Raw genomic sequence first — 16,397 nt, 5'->3', positions numbered from 1 at the left:
ACTGAAATTGTGACCTAGCCTCCCGCGACCTGGATAGTTTAGTCCGAGGAAGCTACATATTGTCAGCCATTACCGCCCACCATGGGTGTGTCGACAATAGACACCCTGCGGGAGAGTATGCGGTTCCCTGCCGGCTGCTGTGTACATATATGCTAATCTCACTTCTAGCCATCCTCAAGACCATTCAGCAGACCGCTCGTGGAGAAGTAAGCTGCCCGTCCGCGCGCATTTGAAGTCCAGTCTGATCAGCCTTGACCACAGTGGATGGTGTTTGTAGTGGACGAGATGAGCCGAAAGCTCATAGACAATGTCGTGAAGGAGGATGAGATACTCAGTCAAAATATCACGAGTACGGCACACCCGTCCGTGACCTTCGTACGCGGCGCCTGACTTACTTCCAGACATTGAGCAGATCGAGAACAAGCGGCCCATGAACCGGGAAATGGATGCCATATACATATTGTCCCCCCAGCCATACGTCGTTGATTGCTTCCTTGCGGATATCGAGCGCCGCCGCTATCGAAGACCGTTCCTGATATGGACATCAAGTGAGGCGCAATGCGGAATCTAAGGACGGGGCAATCGCTGAAACATTGGCAGTACCACACCCAGCTCTTCGGGAGCGGTTGGATAAATATGCCGACCGGATAGCACTACTCAAGGTGGTAGAGATGGACTTCTACCCTCGGGAATCACATCTGGTCACTTTCAGAGATCCATGGAGCTTTCCGGTGCTCTTCCATCCAGCCTGTAACGGCCTAGTCCGTGATCATATGGAGGCGCTGGCGAGAAAGGTATGGGCGTGAGTGCTTTGATACAGCAGCCCAGCTGACGGAACCAATCTGCAGATTGCCGCGGTGTGCATATCTCTCGGAGAGTACCCAACTATACGCTACTACCGGCCGCGCAATCCAACGCACGAAGCCAGTGTCCTCTGTACGCATCTCGCTCGCTTCGTGCAAGATGAGATAGACATGTATGCCAAGTTCCACCAAGACTTTCCGCCGCAGACCAACCGTCCGCGAGGCGCATTGTACATTACCGATCGGTCTATGGATCTATCCGCGCCATTTCTGCATGAGTTCACCTACCAAGCCATGGCGCACGATTTGCTGCCAATCAAGGACAGCGGCGACAAGGTCATATATAAAGTAATAGTCAACGAAGGCCGGCCAGATCAGGAGGAGAAAGAGATGATCATTAGCGAGAAAGACAAGATATGGGTTGAGAACCGGCATCGACACATGGTGGATACTATACAGAAACTCATGGGCGATTTTCAGCGCTTCCTCGACGAGAACCCGCACTTCAACAACGCCGATGGCAATGCGTCTAGCATAAACGCCATAAAAGACATGATAGCTGGCCTTCCGCAGTTTCAGGAGATGAAAGAAGCTTACACACTAAACCTAAGTATGGCGCAAGACTGCATGAACATCTTTGAGCACCACAAACTCCCTGATGTGGCATCTTTAGAGCAGGTGCGTAGCTTGCCGCCCTAATTTTCGCATCAACTACTCACTCAGCAGCAGACGCTTGCGACCGGCCTTGACGAAGACGGCCGAAAACCAAAAGCGCTCTCCGAAACCCTCATCCGCACCCTCGACGAAGAAGCGGTTCGCCGCCCCGATCGCCTTCGCCTCATAACGCTCTATCTCCTGTACCGCAACGGCCTGCTCCCCGCCGACCTCTCCAAGCTCCTCGCACACGCCCAGCTACCGCAGCAAGACGCCGAAATGATCTCTAACCTCGAATTGCTCGGCGCACGTGTCGCCAAACCCCTCAAAGACCAAACCCAACCACCCCCGCCCCTGTTCGCCCAAAAACCCCCTCCGCCCAACGGCTGGGAAGAATACGCCCTGTCCCGCTTCGAAACAAACCTAAAGCTCATGCTCGAAAACCACGTCCACGGCACCCTCGACCAGTCCCTCTTCCCCTACACGAAGCCGCACCTCGACGCCTCCGACGACTCCTCAAACGCTCCCATCTCCTCCGCCTCCCTGCGCTCTGCGAAGCCCACCTGGGCAAAATCCCGCCTCTCGTCCGTCGAGCCCCGCCAACGCGTCATCGTGTTCATGGCCGGTGGCGCGACGTACAGTGAGAGCAGGGCCTGCTACGAAGTCTCGCGCGACACGAGCAGGGATGTGTTTCTAGTCACGTCGCATATGCTAACGCCGGAATTTTTTATGCGCCAGCTGGGCGATCTGAGTGTGGATAAGAGGAGGTTGGGTATCCCGGCTGAGCAGCCTCCGCGGAAGGCGCCGGCGTGGATCTCTGAGCGCGAGGAGGAACCTAAACCGTCGCCCTCGCAGCAGCAGCAGCAGCAGAAGCAGGTGCTGCCGAAGCCGACGGCCCCGCCGACGCAGGCGATGGCGAATGTGAGCCTGGGAGGCGGTACGCCGAGGCCGACGCAGAACGGGCAGGGGAGTCATTTGGCGGCTGCGAGTGGGAAGGCGTCGGCTGCGCCGCCGGAGAAGGAGAAGAAGAAGAAGCACCATTTCTTTTCGTTGAAGTGAGAGGCTTGAGGCACTTAGAGGCTTCTTTTGGGCAGCATTTGCGGGGTAGTATAGGCGTCTGGAAACAGGGGTGGCGATGGGTCACGAATGGGCTTTGGAGTATGGTCGGAGTTGCATTTCTTCCAGGGGAGAGCGTGGGTTGGCCAGAGAGCTGGCGTAGGTAACGAGATATCCATAGGAGAGCTCCATATATGGACTACAGAGCACACACAGCCCTAAGACTCTGGTTTGTGCCAATCTATGCGATGCAAGCGCCGGCAAGTTATTCGAGGAAAACCGAGGCATTTTTATCGCCTTGGCAAAGCACAGTTGTTTCACTCATGAGTGATGGTGAGCAATCGGCTTTTAAATGACTCGCATTAGCAATCTGTCTATGATGCAGGACTGCAAAGCAAAGTGGAACTAACCATATCCAAGCCCAAACTCCCATGCCATCGAAGCGGTATATCGTGTCCGTCCAGCTTCTTATATCATCATGCCGCTGTTCCATGCTTCCCCAGCCATGTCCGTTGTTCTCAGTGCATCGTCACCAAAGCCCCTCGTCCTCCTATCGTCCAGTAGGTGCCACTCCCAAATTAGGCCACACTCAATACCGATACCTCGTCGAATAATCCTTCGGACTAACCACCAACCCCCTCCCCTTCTTCGCGCCCCTATAAATCGTTTCAATAATATCGATCAACTCCTGCTTGTCCTCGAGCACCCAATTCAGCTTGTTGTTATTGCCAGTCCCAAAATCGCACATCATGTGCTTGTTCCTGAAGAAGAACATGAGCGTGACCGGGTCGTACAGCTCGTACATCTGCTTGAAGTCCGGGACTTGGTCCAGGTCGCAGACGTAGATTACGGCAAAGTTCTTGACGCGGTCCGCGATGCGGTAAAGGACTTCGTCTTGTCGCATGCATTCGGGGTCCCAGTCGCGCCCGAAACGGATTATGACCAGTCGCTCTTCTTCGGACATTATGGCTTGGTCGACGTGCCAGCCTGTGACGAGGTGGGGGAGGACGACGGAGCCCATGATGTGTTGTTATGGAGGATTGGGTAAGTGTGGCGAGTAAGAGCTGGGTTACTGCTTGAGTTGCTAGCTGAGGTACTCCGGGTTGCGCCCTAGTTCTCACGCAGTCGGTTTGTGTATCTTTCGGATCGAGTTCCTGAATGGTTGGTCCGGCCGTCACGCGTAGCTTGCGCTGTTTGTGTCGCAGATCTATGGCTTAGAGCGGAGAAGTTTCGTGATATCGACGTTGTAGTTGAAGGAAGCTCACTGGAACTTTGATGGAGGTCGGTGATGACGTAAGTGAGACTAAGCCCTAACGGGCCGCAGATACATCAGCAACAATCGTGAAGATTTGAGATGTTGAGTCCCTCGATGGCATTTACTCACCATGGGCGTTATATCGCTTACCTAAATGATAAGCCGTACATCAGTTGCTCAGCTCCTGCGACTTCTTCAGCTGCTTTCAGCTCATTTAGCTTGCAAAGTCGTTCAACTCATAATCCTTCAGCTGGCCGGCACTTGAACGCCACCGAATTCTTCATCATGGCACGCTATACCGCACTTACCCTCGAAACCCAAGGGCTGGCCCTTACTACCCCTCCCAGTATAACTGTGAATATGCTCTATTGAGTGTCTAAATAACTACTTAGACTCCGTTCATCCAGAGTCTTGCGTTTTCTTGTTGTTCGTGTATACTCAAAGCGTGTCACAATGTCTATTCAAGATCTCCTTCCTTTACTTCAATAGATCCAGCAGAAGGGACAATATGTTGTACCTGATGATGAGATTGAACGACAAGCTCTATTGTCGGCAGCGCGCGCCTTGATTTCTGCGCTCGAGACGCCCGCTAAGAGAGTTGTGCGGATGAGCTGGCACGAGGCAAGTCAAGCAGTGGGTTCGGCACATAACTGTTAAACATACGCTCCGGAAACAGCCAACGGTAGCAGCGGCCGTCCGGGTAGGAATCGACCTGAACCTTTTTGGCAAACTGATGGAAGACAATGCAAGCCCAAAGAGCGCTACACAGCTTGCGGATATGACAAGATCGGATCCAAGACTCCTAGGTACAGTCAGCCGACGGTTGTGTCTACTACGATCGAAAGGGCGCTAACAAGAAATAAGAACAATTTCTCAAACACCTGGCCACTGCGGACATCGTCAAAGAGACAGGGCCCGACGAGTATGTCGCTACTGATGTGACGAAGCTCCTGGCAGCCCCCCGAAGCCGCTGGAATGGTTGTTAATTGGTGAGTTTTTGAGTGACACGTAGAGTTTAGACACGTACTAACCATTCCCTCGCTACCTAGCCACGATGGCCTCAAACTGGTCAATTCCAAGTTACCTGAGTTCCTCAAGAAGACGGGATACAAGAACCCCACGGACAAGGACGTCAGCGCTTTCAAATATGCCGCGAACACGAATCTCCATTATTTCGAGTGGATCTTCCAACCGGGCAACGAAACCCAAGCAGAAGCGTTCCATAACCACATGAAGTTCAAGACCACGGCCAGGAAGTGGTACGAAACCGTCCCCGTGGACGAGATCTTTGGAACACCGTCCGATGCTTCCGCTGTCCTCCTAGTTGACGTCGGTGAAAATACTGGTCACGACATCCTCGGATTCCACAGGGCGCATCCGAACCTGCCTGGCCAACTCATTCTCCAGGATCTACCTACAACAATCCAGAGCCTGGATGCCGCCAAGCTTGAGCCCATCGAAGCCGGGGCCCACGACTTCTTCACCCCCTAGCCAGTCAAGGGAGCGAAGGCTTACTATATGAAGATGGTGCTCCACGACTGGCCCGACGTGCAGTGCCGCGAGATCCTCAGCAATCTCAAACCTGCGATGGACCGAGGGTACAGCAAGATCTTGATCATTGAGATCGTGATCCCGGAAACTGGAGCCGGTTGGTTTGCAACAAGCGTTGATATGCTCATGATGACCGTACACTCGGCTGCCGAACGTAGGGAGAAAGGTTGGAGAGACTTGTTGGGGAGTGTCGGGTTGACGATAGTGGAGATCTAGGACTGTGGCGAGGCTCCGAAGAAGTTGATTGAGGTGGAATTGGCCTGAACTCATCCTCCAGCTGTGTTGAAGCGTGAGTTGTGGTTCGATGCAAGGCTCGCGTGTGTGGCTGATGTATAAGAGGTCTATTGAGATCCATCTGTCATGCAAGTGCGGAATCAGTTGGCCGCGGTAATCCTCCTCGCTACACGTCAAAGAGGTAACTCTTATCACTGGCTGTATAACTAAATGAGGTTTCTTGCGTCCATGCCACCTTCCATTGTTGCCCATAGATCACGGCGAGTCTGTTCGGATGCGTCATTGGAGCTGCTACAACACATTACAGCTTCTTACTACTCAGCTTTATTACCGCCTTCGTAGGTAGCCAGGTACTCTGTAAAACACTCGGTCCTGGGCCTGTCAATCAACTCATTCGTTGACGTTTCGTACTTTACATAAGCATTGTGGAAGTCAGCAAGAAGAGAGAACTTATCGGCCGGCCGACAGAACGACGCCGTGTCAAAAGTATGAGCATCAGTGCTTCTAGTGCAGCTACTGTATGCAGCATTATCAGGTCTCCCGCCTGTTGCTGCAGCGAGCGGGCAGGGCCTGGAACAGCGTTATCAAGATCTTAGCCAAAGTCTTCGAACCTCTCCTATTTTGCGCACGCAAAGAAGCTTAAGCGTTTTCTTCTCCACAGCTAACACAAGATGGCTTGAAGTATTGGCTATCCAACAGACGGGCAATCGGTATGTTTTGATCAACTACCCGACACTCTACCGCAGGATTCAAAGACGAGATGCATCAATTCTATTAAACATTACCAACCGCAACTGCTATGACACAAGCTCCGCCGGCAACCGTTCGATCAAACCGACCGCAACTCCAGGATATCAAATGAATACCCAATCTGGTTGTACCCGCCACACACCAACCACCACGACAACCATGTCGTCGTCTGTGTCGCCGTGAATGTCAACTCCCTCCTATCCCAGTTCCCGGGCTGGACGCCGAAATGATTACCGTAGCCACCGCGCATGTTGAAAACCTCCCTCGAATTCGCAATGAGGATGAAGTAGTTGTTCGAGTTCGAGTAACCCATGTCCTGCTTGTAGCTGAAAACAAGCTTGTACGTCGTGCCCGGGCACGTCTCGAGAACCTTGTGGACGCCTGCCTTCGCAAAGTCCCATCCGACGTCGGAGCGGCACCATGCGTGGATTGATCCGCCACCCTGAGCTTCGACAGTGGCGGGCCCGCCGTTGCGGTAGTAATCGGGCGTCCAACCGGACAAGCCGGACTCAAAACCGATGTTCGCGGGAGCTGGGCCGCCGCACCAGGACGCGGCCGTTTGCATAGCCGTGGTTGTCTCGGTGACGGTTGCTGATGGGACAGTGATGTACTCGGTGACGAGGTCAGTGGCGGAGGCTGTTTCAGAGACGGTGTCTGTCGTGGTTACTTTGCTGGCTTGGAGGCTGCAGGCGGCGCTCACGACGCTTGGCGAGATGGTTGCAAGCGCCTCTGGTGTGACTACTCCCCTCTTGCGCCATTGTTTTTTAGTGACGGTGGTAAAGGCGCTGGTCGTGAACGTAGCGGTGACAACACCGAAAGTTTCGAAGGCAGTGACTGGCAGAGTCGTGGTGACTGTATGCGAGACGGTCACGGTTGGTGCTGCATAGCCTAAAAGCCCGGTGCAGAACGGCTCGAGAGATGAAGTCTTGATAAGTGATGTTGCAGCTGCGACATCGCACGGGATGGCCGGCTTTCCTGGGTCTTGGGAGTCGACAAAGGAGTAGGAAAACGCGATTGTGTATTTGTCGGAACCGCGCGTCTCTCCGGTGTTCTTCGCGTAGCTAGCATCCCATGACTTGCTGTACATGACACATACCTGCCCTGCACAAGCGTCAGCAGTAAACTCTGAGTCTTCATATCTTCAGCGACTAACCTGTGCTGATGCCGTTCTTGAGTAACAGATACGTATTGAAGAAATGGCAGGTTCTTGGTTTGACTGCCGCGTTGCGCGCGTACTCATTGTGTGCTGCACAAGCGCTAGCGCAAAGACCAGCATCGAAAGGACCCGCGGTGAACATTGTGGCTCCGACGAAAGTATCACTTCCCGAGCAGTCAAGCGGAGCATTTATTGAAGCTTTGCCTAAGTAATTTGGGCCAGTGTAGCCTTCGATGGGCTTTATGCTGTTGCTCACGTATCCTGATTCGAGTAAGTCAAGAGTATGTCGATACAGGAGATCAGAGCTTACCGTTTGACCCAGCTATAACGACTTGGAAGTCTCGGCGCCATTGCCCGAAATTCTTGGCATTCTCTGTGGAGACTGGACCGCCCCAGAAGACGCATTTGATGTGGGTTGAGCTGGGCGGGTTCTTGCAACCATCGCCGGGCTAACAGAATGTCAGGTGTGTACGTTGATAGACCCTCGTCGCTAGACTTACTGCCTGGATAGGATTGCGTTCAAAATCTGAGGAAGCATCAGCATGTAAGGACGCAACATATTATCAGGATACACTTACAAAGATTGAACGCAGCACATCCCATAATGGCGTTGCATTTCGAGGCACAGACGTTGGAGTCGTATGTTTTTAGCGTAGTGAAGCCCATGTAACCTGAGGTCGTTAACAACCCGTTGATACACGAACACTCTACAAGGATGCCTTACCATAGGCATTGTTGGAAGCTTTCAAGTTTGTGAAAGTGTTCGTATACCCTGAGGGTACGGGAGCAGCTGTTGCAGTAGCGGCAAACGCACTGTGAGCAAGGAAGGCACTGGCGGTATCTGGCGAAGGCACAGGCCCAGCACCAATTGCTTGAGCCTCGCAAGCTCGCTTCGACAGGTCTCGCTTCTCGACGGCTGATCCAGTTTCCGTAGGAAGAGGAGTGGTAGACGCGGCCTCCGTAGCGATAGGATGGGCGAGGATCTCAGCTTCGACTGATGCAGATGCCTCCTCAGGCTTGTACTCGATTGTTTGCGCCGCAACGCCAATCGCGATAGTCGGGGAAGGAGGCGCCGGCGCAGCGTCAACAACGTCCCAAGGGATTTGAGCCATTGTTCCGGTTACAGCACCAAGTGCTACCCAAAGGAAGGTGGTACGCATTGCGAAACGAGTGGAATGCTTCGAGCGAAAGCTCTAGAAGCCAGATATGATGGAATTTGAAAGAGAATAGGACAAGGTGATACTTAAGATGGACTGTGGAAGACGAAAAACAGAGGGTGTATATAAGTTCTCTTCCTCTGGAGACACCATTTGGAATACCTACAATATCTATTGACATGTGCGGCAGCAATGGCTTGGAGCACAGGCCTTAAAATCAGATTTTAACAACTCGTCGGCTTCGGCTGTCTATGGCTGGCTGAGATATGTACAATTCGCCGGCTAAAACGTGGGTGTCGCGAAAGGCTTAACGCCCATTGAGGTCGACCAGCTGTTCAGACCGCATCCATAGACAGACCTAGATCGGACATCACATCTGGCTGAATATGGGACGACGGGATGTTTTCCGTTCTCTTCTGACCATAGCTGAGCCATAGGGACACGGCCTTCTATCCCGATGCGCAACACTATCGTCGCCTTTTGGAGAAGAAGAGATCTGAGAGAGGAGAGTTCGCCCAGCCGGCTGTTGGTTTGTGGCCCCAGCGAACCCTGTCGGACTATCCTGAGCGTAAATCAAGGCTCAAATTGATCAAGTCGAGGTGATTATCGCTTAAATGCTTGGTCTCTCCTTCAATGTGGACCTTCATGGTGCTATCAGATTCGACATCAGCTTGTTGCGCGACAGCCAAACGGTAGCCACAAGGCGGCAACGCTGTCTGGACCTTGAGAGATTGGGAGTCCGAGCTGCGTGCCCGGCATCCAGGTCCTATCGACGATCGACCGGGCCGGACACCGAGATCCTCAGGATACGGCGATGGAGTCCAATGGTTCATCCAGAGGGCCCGTGTTGAATGTGCTGGGCTGATAGCCGGGATAGAGGAAGCTGCTCGAGATTAGAGTCTGGAGCGGCGCACGGGTACCTGCATGAAGGAGGTCCGATCACCCTGGCAAATTCCCTGAACGTGGTTGTTGATCGCGCTCATAAGCTTTCGAACCAAGACGTTATCATCCATGCTGCTGTAGCGAAAATTTCAGCTGTGGCTTGGGATAGCAATGTTTCTAGCTCCAGCGTCGGAGTGCCCGAGACCAAGGGAAAGTGCAGAGATCCGTGCGGCACCGACACACCACCCTGCCCCTAAAAGCTGCATGGAAGGCTGCTGGCACTAGATGAAGCTATACAAACAGCGTCATAGAGCGGAGATTCATGGCAGGCAAGGCCGCAAAACCAAGAGTTACACGTTCCCCGTTCCGGCTGGTCTGCCCGCCTGATCAGTTTCTGCTGATCCTAGTCCTCATTCAGAGTTCTGGAGCCTTGTACATGGCTACGGCTCGTCTGAGCTTTCGAAAATATGCTTTGATATATATGCGCTTTGACGAGGACCATCGAGCCTACCATCGAGCTACGTGACGTGTATGCAACGATGCTTCTGCGCCTCTGCGGAGCGCCAGAGCCCTCAAACCTTTCGGAGCTTTCCCCGCAGCGCTTTCTATACGGCACGCTCAATGCGACCGCATTACTAGCCAAATCTCTGAAAAGCCAACGCCCCATCTTATTGCAATCCGTCCATTTGGCAGCCCATCAATGCGTAAGACCCAGCAACGCCATTCATTCCCCTCCTGCTTACTCCCAATCCCCATCCGCATCCGCACTTCCCCCGCTCCCACTCCTCGCCCTCCCCTTTCTCCCTTTCTTCGCCTTCACGCTTCCCGGCAGCCGTCCCCTTCGCTTCTTCGGCGTGTTCTCAACGCTCATACTTCCCTTCCTCTTGCGTCCTCTGCCGCCACCACTAGCCGCCACACTGCCGGTATGGCTCATCTTCTCGTCGTCCTCGGCGGGTGTGTCGTAACCCGCTGCCTTCTTCAGCAGTTCCGCCTCTTCGTCGTCGTCTGAGGCGACTTTGACTTCGTTGTCGATGGCGAGGAGCTCCACGAAGGAGGTGCAGCGCTCGAGCATCGAGTCCAGTGCTGAGAGGGAGGTCATGAGTTTGAGGACGTTGTCGTGGTAGCCAGCCCCTGTCACGCCGGAGGCTTTGGTCGGGGCTTTCTTCATGTCTTTGGCGGCTGTCTTGGCCTTGCTGTTCGCGGCGTTGGCGGTGACTGCTCTCTGGAGCCCCCACTGGCGGCGGAGGTAAGTGCGGGTTTCCCAGAGCATGGTGAGGATCGTGGATGCGAGAGCGAGCTCGCGCAGGCGAGTATGGTTGATGGGTGCAGGAAGAGCGCCTGGCAATTGAGCGGCGCCAGGTGGAGGATACATTAAGTGATCAGGTCCTACAGTGCCCTGTTGGTAGGCTTGTCCGTTTAGCATCTGAGACCCTTCGGCGTTCTTTTCCGCTTCAAGTTGGACCTTCAAAACCTCAGTCTCGATAGCATGAGCCACCGGAGCACCTGTAGTAGTAACGATCTTCTCTATACATGTGACTGTGTGAAGGATGTCATCCAGGCGATCGTACTCAAAGAAGGCGAGGTTCTCCACGCAGAAGCGAGCGAACAACAGCTGCGTTGGATGATCGCCGGTAGCGTCGAGTTTTGACATATCAAGATCAATTCGCGAGCAAAGGTTGGCAAGGAACCTCTTTCGTACCTTAGCATTGCCCGTCCTAAGAACTTCGAAGAGTGGAGCTAGCTTTGAAGCGAACGGCTGTGTTTTGGCGCCCTCGGGGCTGTGAACAATGTCTCTCTGATAGAGGAAAGCCTGGTGTACAGCCCTCATGTACTCCTTTTCGAACATCGTCTCATGCTTGTGATGCAATGTCCGGTGCTCCATGAAGGCGATGTTGGCGATGGCGGTGTTTGGGGACGTCTCAAGTGCCACGAGTGACGGGCCGCACTCTTTGGGATGCACCAGACCTTGCCTGTTGATGCTTGCAATGACTTGCGTTGCGGCAAGCGCAACATCATCGGTAGTCTCCAGAGCTATCCGCAAAATGTATTGTAGGAATCGCTGCGCAATGCTTGGGGATGCGCCGTCATTGTCGGTCACAGCGTACGATACCGCTAGCCTGTCCGTGCCTGTAGCAGTACCCGCTCCAACGGCGATCTCAGCACCGGTCTCTGAGCGGGTTTCCTCTTGGTCAAAGAAGCCCTTGAAGCCTGCTAGGACCACATGCTCCAACCGAGCATCGCGATTGTGGAAAACGAGTTCGAAGGCGGTGGTAACGTCGGTACGAAGATATTGCTTCGGCCAGGCTTGACAGACCATGGCAATGCTCTCGAGCACGATCTCTCGCAAGCTGTGGGGTTGGCTCTGTCGCGTGAGCGGACACAGGATGTCCACAACCAAGCCAGCAATCGAAGTGCCCTTCCACCACGGAAATTTAGTCTTGAACGCATCCGGATGATCGTCGAGATTGCAGGCTCTCCCAAGATACCCTGCAATCATGGCGTATCGCTTCACTCTGTTCAGAGCAGGCGTCTGGTTTGCATCTGCAAAGTCGGTGTCTTTGGCGCTGTAGATGCCATGTAGTACCGATACCATCAGGCGAACAAGGCGATCCGTATTCTTAAGGACGCTGTCAATGATCCACAAGCACGACGCGACTTCGCTGAGCTCCTTCTTCCCAAGTTTTGCTACGTTGCTCAGTAGTGCATTCTGCACCGCCTGAAGAAAGGTATTCTGGAAGGACGACAGTGATGGTAGTACGTGGCGGAAGATTGCGATTACGGAGCGGTAGACTAGTAAGTCGTCAGTGTTGGAAAGATTCTTGACGTAAGGCTCGAGTAGTTCCAGCTGCTCTCCAGTGAACAGCTTGGCATTTGCTTTGGCGAAGACAGTCAATGTCTGTAAGATGTCTTTCTGTGACGGCTTATCGGGTAGTTCGTCGTTGTCGATGATAGCGTCGAAGAGCATGGCGACCATCGCTTTGCAAACCTGGAAGTTGGCCGCCGCGTTCTTGGAGTCGTTGGATAGAACGCTCTGGAGTAAAGCATGGAGCACCGAGAGGACACTTTCGCCACGTGTTGCTGTCTTGACAATGAGTGCCACCTGGCCCTTGAGAGCAAGCTTAGCCTGAACATCGTCCTTGACAATCAGCATGGCGTGGAAGGGTGACATCCACATTTCTTCAAAAGTTTGACGAGCCAGGTCGGCGACGCTCTCATCGGTATCTTTGATTCGCTGGAGCAGTGCGTCTGCAACGGCTGACTTGATCTCCTTGCTCTGATTCCGAAGGTAAATCTCCCTCAAAACTTTCATTGCGCGTTTACGGACCCCAATCGCAGCATCCGCTGACCGCGCAACTACTCTCTCATACACCTCGTCTTCCAACGAAGGCCTGAGTGTCAAGCACTTTGAGAGGAGACCCAAAGCTGAATCTCGGACGAGTGGAGAGCTATCGGCAGCACAACGGAGGATATGGCTGAGTACATAGGTTCCTCGGTCGAGAATAGAAGGGTCTTTCTCAAGCAGTTGAACAACGCTCTTCAACGCCCTGCTCTTCACCGTAGCTTGATCGCTGCTCATTGACGTCAACAGAATACTGAATATGCGCTTGAAGGCCTTAGACAGAGGTAGAGACAGTGCGATCAATGCTGAGGATACGCGGCCTTGCACTGTTGTTACTGGCTCAAAGTCACTGCGACAAGTATGTTAGCAGAAAGTCTTTCAAGAATAACTCGATGCATGCTCACTATTCAGCTTCCAACCACTTTGAATCGACTACCATATTCCTCAGCTTGATTGCAAGCTCCTTAAACCATTCCGCATCCTCGTCGTCACTGGTCTCATAGGCTGACAGAAGGTCCCTTGCCCACTGGGTAATGACGTAGCCACGGGCGCTCTGCAGTTGGAGATCGTCGACATCCCTAGATTGAAGGTACTCTACAACTGCACGACGCGGTCCGGCAAAATCTAACATATCCATTTCAGCCGGTTTGTCGTCGAGTATATCATCTACGAGTGGTACGAGATTGGCGGACAGCTCCGACTCATTGATATTCAGGCTACGAACGGATTGCCGAACGTGGATCTGGAGATCCGATATACCAGAGCCCATTAGGCCCATCAAGTCGAGTGCCATGTTCTTAGCAGGAGCGGTACTCTTCTCGTTCTCCATGATTCCGATCAGGTGCGAGAGTAGGGTACGCAGAAACATTTCTGCAGCTGGCCAATCAGTGGAGCCCAAGACATTGATGAAATCCTCAGTGAAAATGTCAAGCAAGTTACGGTAAGGCTGATCGCCGGTCTTCGTGGCACTCAGCGCTCGCTGCGTCATAAATTTGACAAGATAGTGAGCATTTTGTTGTGCGCCATCGTACAGCGGCTTCACGACGTCTGCAAGCTCCTGGATTGCGGTGTCGGCGTCCATGTTCGCGGCGTCCGCTTTTGTCGCTTGAACTTTCTTACACAGTGAAGTTGGATCGGCTTCAGAGCCACATTCATCGTCATCGTCGCCATCCGTAGCCGTAGCTTCGTTGCCGCTCTTCTGCCTCTTCTTAATTGATGGCGAAGCACTAGTCTGGATCAATCGCATGAGCAAAGCCGAGACTAGCTGGATTGGCTTGTTCTCCACCAGCTTGAACTGCCGCGCGCTTTGGCGGGTAACCGGCAGCTTCTCGAGTGATGTTAGAATCTCGTCGAATATAAAGGTCCTCTGATCGGAGTAACGAGCGAATATTTGGGCTAAAGCGTCCATTGCGGTGCGCCGGAGGGTCTCAAATCGCTGAACACCGAGGATTGAATCCTTCTCACTATGGGCATTTTCAACGAATATGAGCCTTGTGGAGACGAACTCAACAGCCGTAACAGCGCTCTCGGAAACATCGACTTTGGTGAGTAAGTCGCCAAGGAGTTTCAGGACTCTCCCGAAACCCTGTACCAACGTGGTCAAAGACTTCTTCTGTGCCGAATAGGTCTTGAACAAGTCGCTGTCGGCGTCGGATTGCCGAGCCTCCGCCACTGGTATGACGCAGCTGTCGAGCACATGCTTGAGTGCATTCAGAACACTTTGCAGAAGGTCTTCTGAGTAAAGCTGTCTTTCTTCCCGACCCGCTGCCATGATGCGAACCAAGGTCTTCGCAGCTTGTAAGCCATTTGTAGTACCGTCTAGGCGTGAGGCCCATTCTTCAACATCGCCTTCGCTCCACCCATTACCGACTATGAGCGATGCGCTATCCACTGCACTGGCTGCTGCTTCGCAAAGCTTCTGCACTCTAGCCAGATGTTCTGCTGGAACGTCGGAAAAGCGACCAACAGATATGGCCTTTTGTACTGCAGAATCCAGGCGCAACTGGACAGACGGCTCGAGAATGGGAACTTCCGATTCGCCGACAGTGCCTGATACAAAGAGCTTAGTGGTGTGCGATGAGACAACTCCAGAGGTATCAGGCTGCAGCTGATCTTCCGCTTCGAAGATATCAGCAATCAAGCCTTGCAAGCTGCGCGAAGCCGCGTCTGATTTTTCCCGCTGGTCAAAGCTGATCGCAGGGGCTTCCTCGGCCCGACTTTCCCGCTTGCGCTTCTTCGATGGGCTAACGTCTCCGCCGCGGACCTCCTCATCAACTTCCGGGAACTGCTCATAGTCAGTGCGTTGTGAGGAGGGTGGCAACCCAGGGATGACAACGGCAGGTACAAGTGTCTTCTTCAGCGGTGTAGACTTGGGAATCACGACCTGTACCCCTGCGTTCTGCCGAGCGGCAACGTCGTTGCTAGTTTGGGCGCTGGCTTGCGGACGCGGCAACGCCTGAGGCTGGGAGTCGATGTGAACATGAGCGCGAGGTTGTGCTTGAGCGTGAGGGCGAGACGGCGAAGCTGCAAGATGCTGGGCTTGCTGCGGGGGGTCGGCAACGGGAGCTCCTTTTCGGGAAGGCTTCTTCTGCGGGGGAGGTTTAGGGGAGACAGGCGTGGGATCTGCCTTGTGTTAACAAAAACCGTTTTCGTAGAAGGCTACCACATACATCGATACGAAATGTCGGTGGAGTTCAACACCATCTTGGCGAATGGGCTTAGGAGAAGATTTGCTCCCGGAGAGAGATTGGCACCATTCGCCGGAGTTGGATGGCTCGGAGATAATTCCGCTTTATCTGTCGATGCAGCAGGCCGCTTGAAAACGCTGATGGGAGGTCAGCTCCTGCTAACATGTTCGATAAAGCTGACAACATGGTAGAGTTCATACAGTTGAGTCAAATCGTCTGCGTTCAGAAGCCGCTGCAGATCTTCCAGAGTTTTTTGTAGCCGCATGGACGTGCTTCCATATGTTGAAGCCTCCGCGTTGAGAGAGTCCAAGGTCTTCTTTGATGTACGGCGTTCTTCTGGACTGACAGAGATAGCGGATATAGTAGGAGGGCCGGCGGAGGGAATAGGAATGATGTCTTGAGGATGTGTTAATAAGTGAAGCGATATGTTGGAGGAGGGTGCCTCTCATGAGGTGGAGGTGATGGTGGAGGTGAGGGCGGAGAACGAACCGGGATTGAAGGGGACTATGGAGCTTAGTGGGGAGATGCGCAGCGCCTCGTCCACCGTAGGAGGACGAAACGGGAGATCAACTCCATGGCGGAGATGGTCTACACCGTTGGTACCAGTGTGACCGTTCATATCCGCTTGTTGTGCTGGAGAACCTGTACTACCGGCGCGGAGGGGGAAGCTCTGTAGGTCTCTGAGGATGTCCTAGGAGCTGTATAGAGGCCGTCGTGGGTTGGTCGAGCGGCATGCTAGGCCTGGGAATACTGCCGGTAGAGACAGTGTTGATTGTCGCCTTTGGACCTTATGAGAGTGTCATCTCCGCGAATGCGACAGCGTGCAATGTCGGCCAGGCACAGGTCTCCAGAGCGTGAAGTCGATATTGGCC

The 16,397-nt window shown here is 53.5% G+C and overlaps 5 protein-coding genes across 5 annotated transcripts; 2 read left to right on the top strand and 3 right to left on the bottom strand.

Annotated features, from left to right (window-relative positions):
- Window positions 1-81: 81 nt before the first annotated feature.
- W97_00361 (uncharacterized protein) lies at window positions 82-2,516 on the top strand (the record flags this gene model as incomplete). The annotated part of the gene is made up of 7 exons (XM_007778277.1): window positions 82-115; window positions 169-206; window positions 262-349; window positions 402-548; window positions 601-794; window positions 849-1,481; window positions 1,530-2,516. 7 exons carry the CDS (start codon window positions 82-84, stop codon window positions 2,514-2,516), a joined length of 2,121 nt encoding a protein of 706 aa, XP_007776467.1.
- Window positions 2,517-3,102: 586 nt separating this feature from the next.
- On the bottom strand, window positions 3,103-3,534 carry W97_00360 (thioredoxin-like protein 4A; the record flags this gene model as incomplete). The annotated part of the gene is made up of 1 exon (XM_007778276.1): window positions 3,103-3,534. One exon carries the CDS (start codon window positions 3,532-3,534, stop codon window positions 3,103-3,105), a length of 432 nt encoding a protein of 143 aa, XP_007776466.1.
- A 1,209-nt stretch (window positions 3,535-4,743) lies between these two features.
- W97_00359 (uncharacterized protein) lies at window positions 4,744-5,259 on the top strand (the record flags this gene model as incomplete). The annotated part of the gene is made up of 2 exons (XM_007778275.1): window positions 4,744-4,757; window positions 4,818-5,259. 2 exons carry the CDS (start codon window positions 4,744-4,746, stop codon window positions 5,257-5,259), a joined length of 456 nt encoding a protein of 151 aa, XP_007776465.1.
- A 1,123-nt stretch (window positions 5,260-6,382) lies between these two features.
- On the bottom strand, window positions 6,383-8,571 carry W97_00358 (uncharacterized protein; the record flags this gene model as incomplete). Its single annotated transcript, XM_007778274.1, has 6 exons — window positions 6,383-7,404; window positions 7,457-7,720; window positions 7,770-7,908; window positions 7,960-7,985; window positions 8,038-8,130; window positions 8,184-8,571. The coding sequence occupies 6 exons, from the start codon at window positions 8,569-8,571 to the stop codon at window positions 6,383-6,385; spliced, it is 1,932 nt and encodes a 643-aa protein (XP_007776464.1).
- A 1,666-nt stretch (window positions 8,572-10,237) lies between these two features.
- On the bottom strand, window positions 10,238-15,541 carry W97_00357 (uncharacterized protein; the record flags this gene model as incomplete). The annotated part of the gene is made up of 3 exons (XM_007778273.1): window positions 10,238-13,187; window positions 13,243-15,460; window positions 15,508-15,541. The coding sequence occupies 3 exons, from the start codon at window positions 15,539-15,541 to the stop codon at window positions 10,238-10,240; spliced, it is 5,202 nt and encodes a 1,733-aa protein (XP_007776463.1).
- Between the last annotated feature and the right edge of the window lie 856 nt (window positions 15,542-16,397).

This window comes from Coniosporium apollinis, assembly GCF_000281105.1.
Source record: "Coniosporium apollinis CBS 100218 chromosome Unknown supercont1.1, whole genome shotgun sequence".
Classification (NCBI taxonomy): Eukaryota; Fungi; Ascomycota; class Dothideomycetes; genus Coniosporium; species Coniosporium apollinis.
This window is presented reverse-complemented; position numbering and strand designations above follow the sequence as displayed.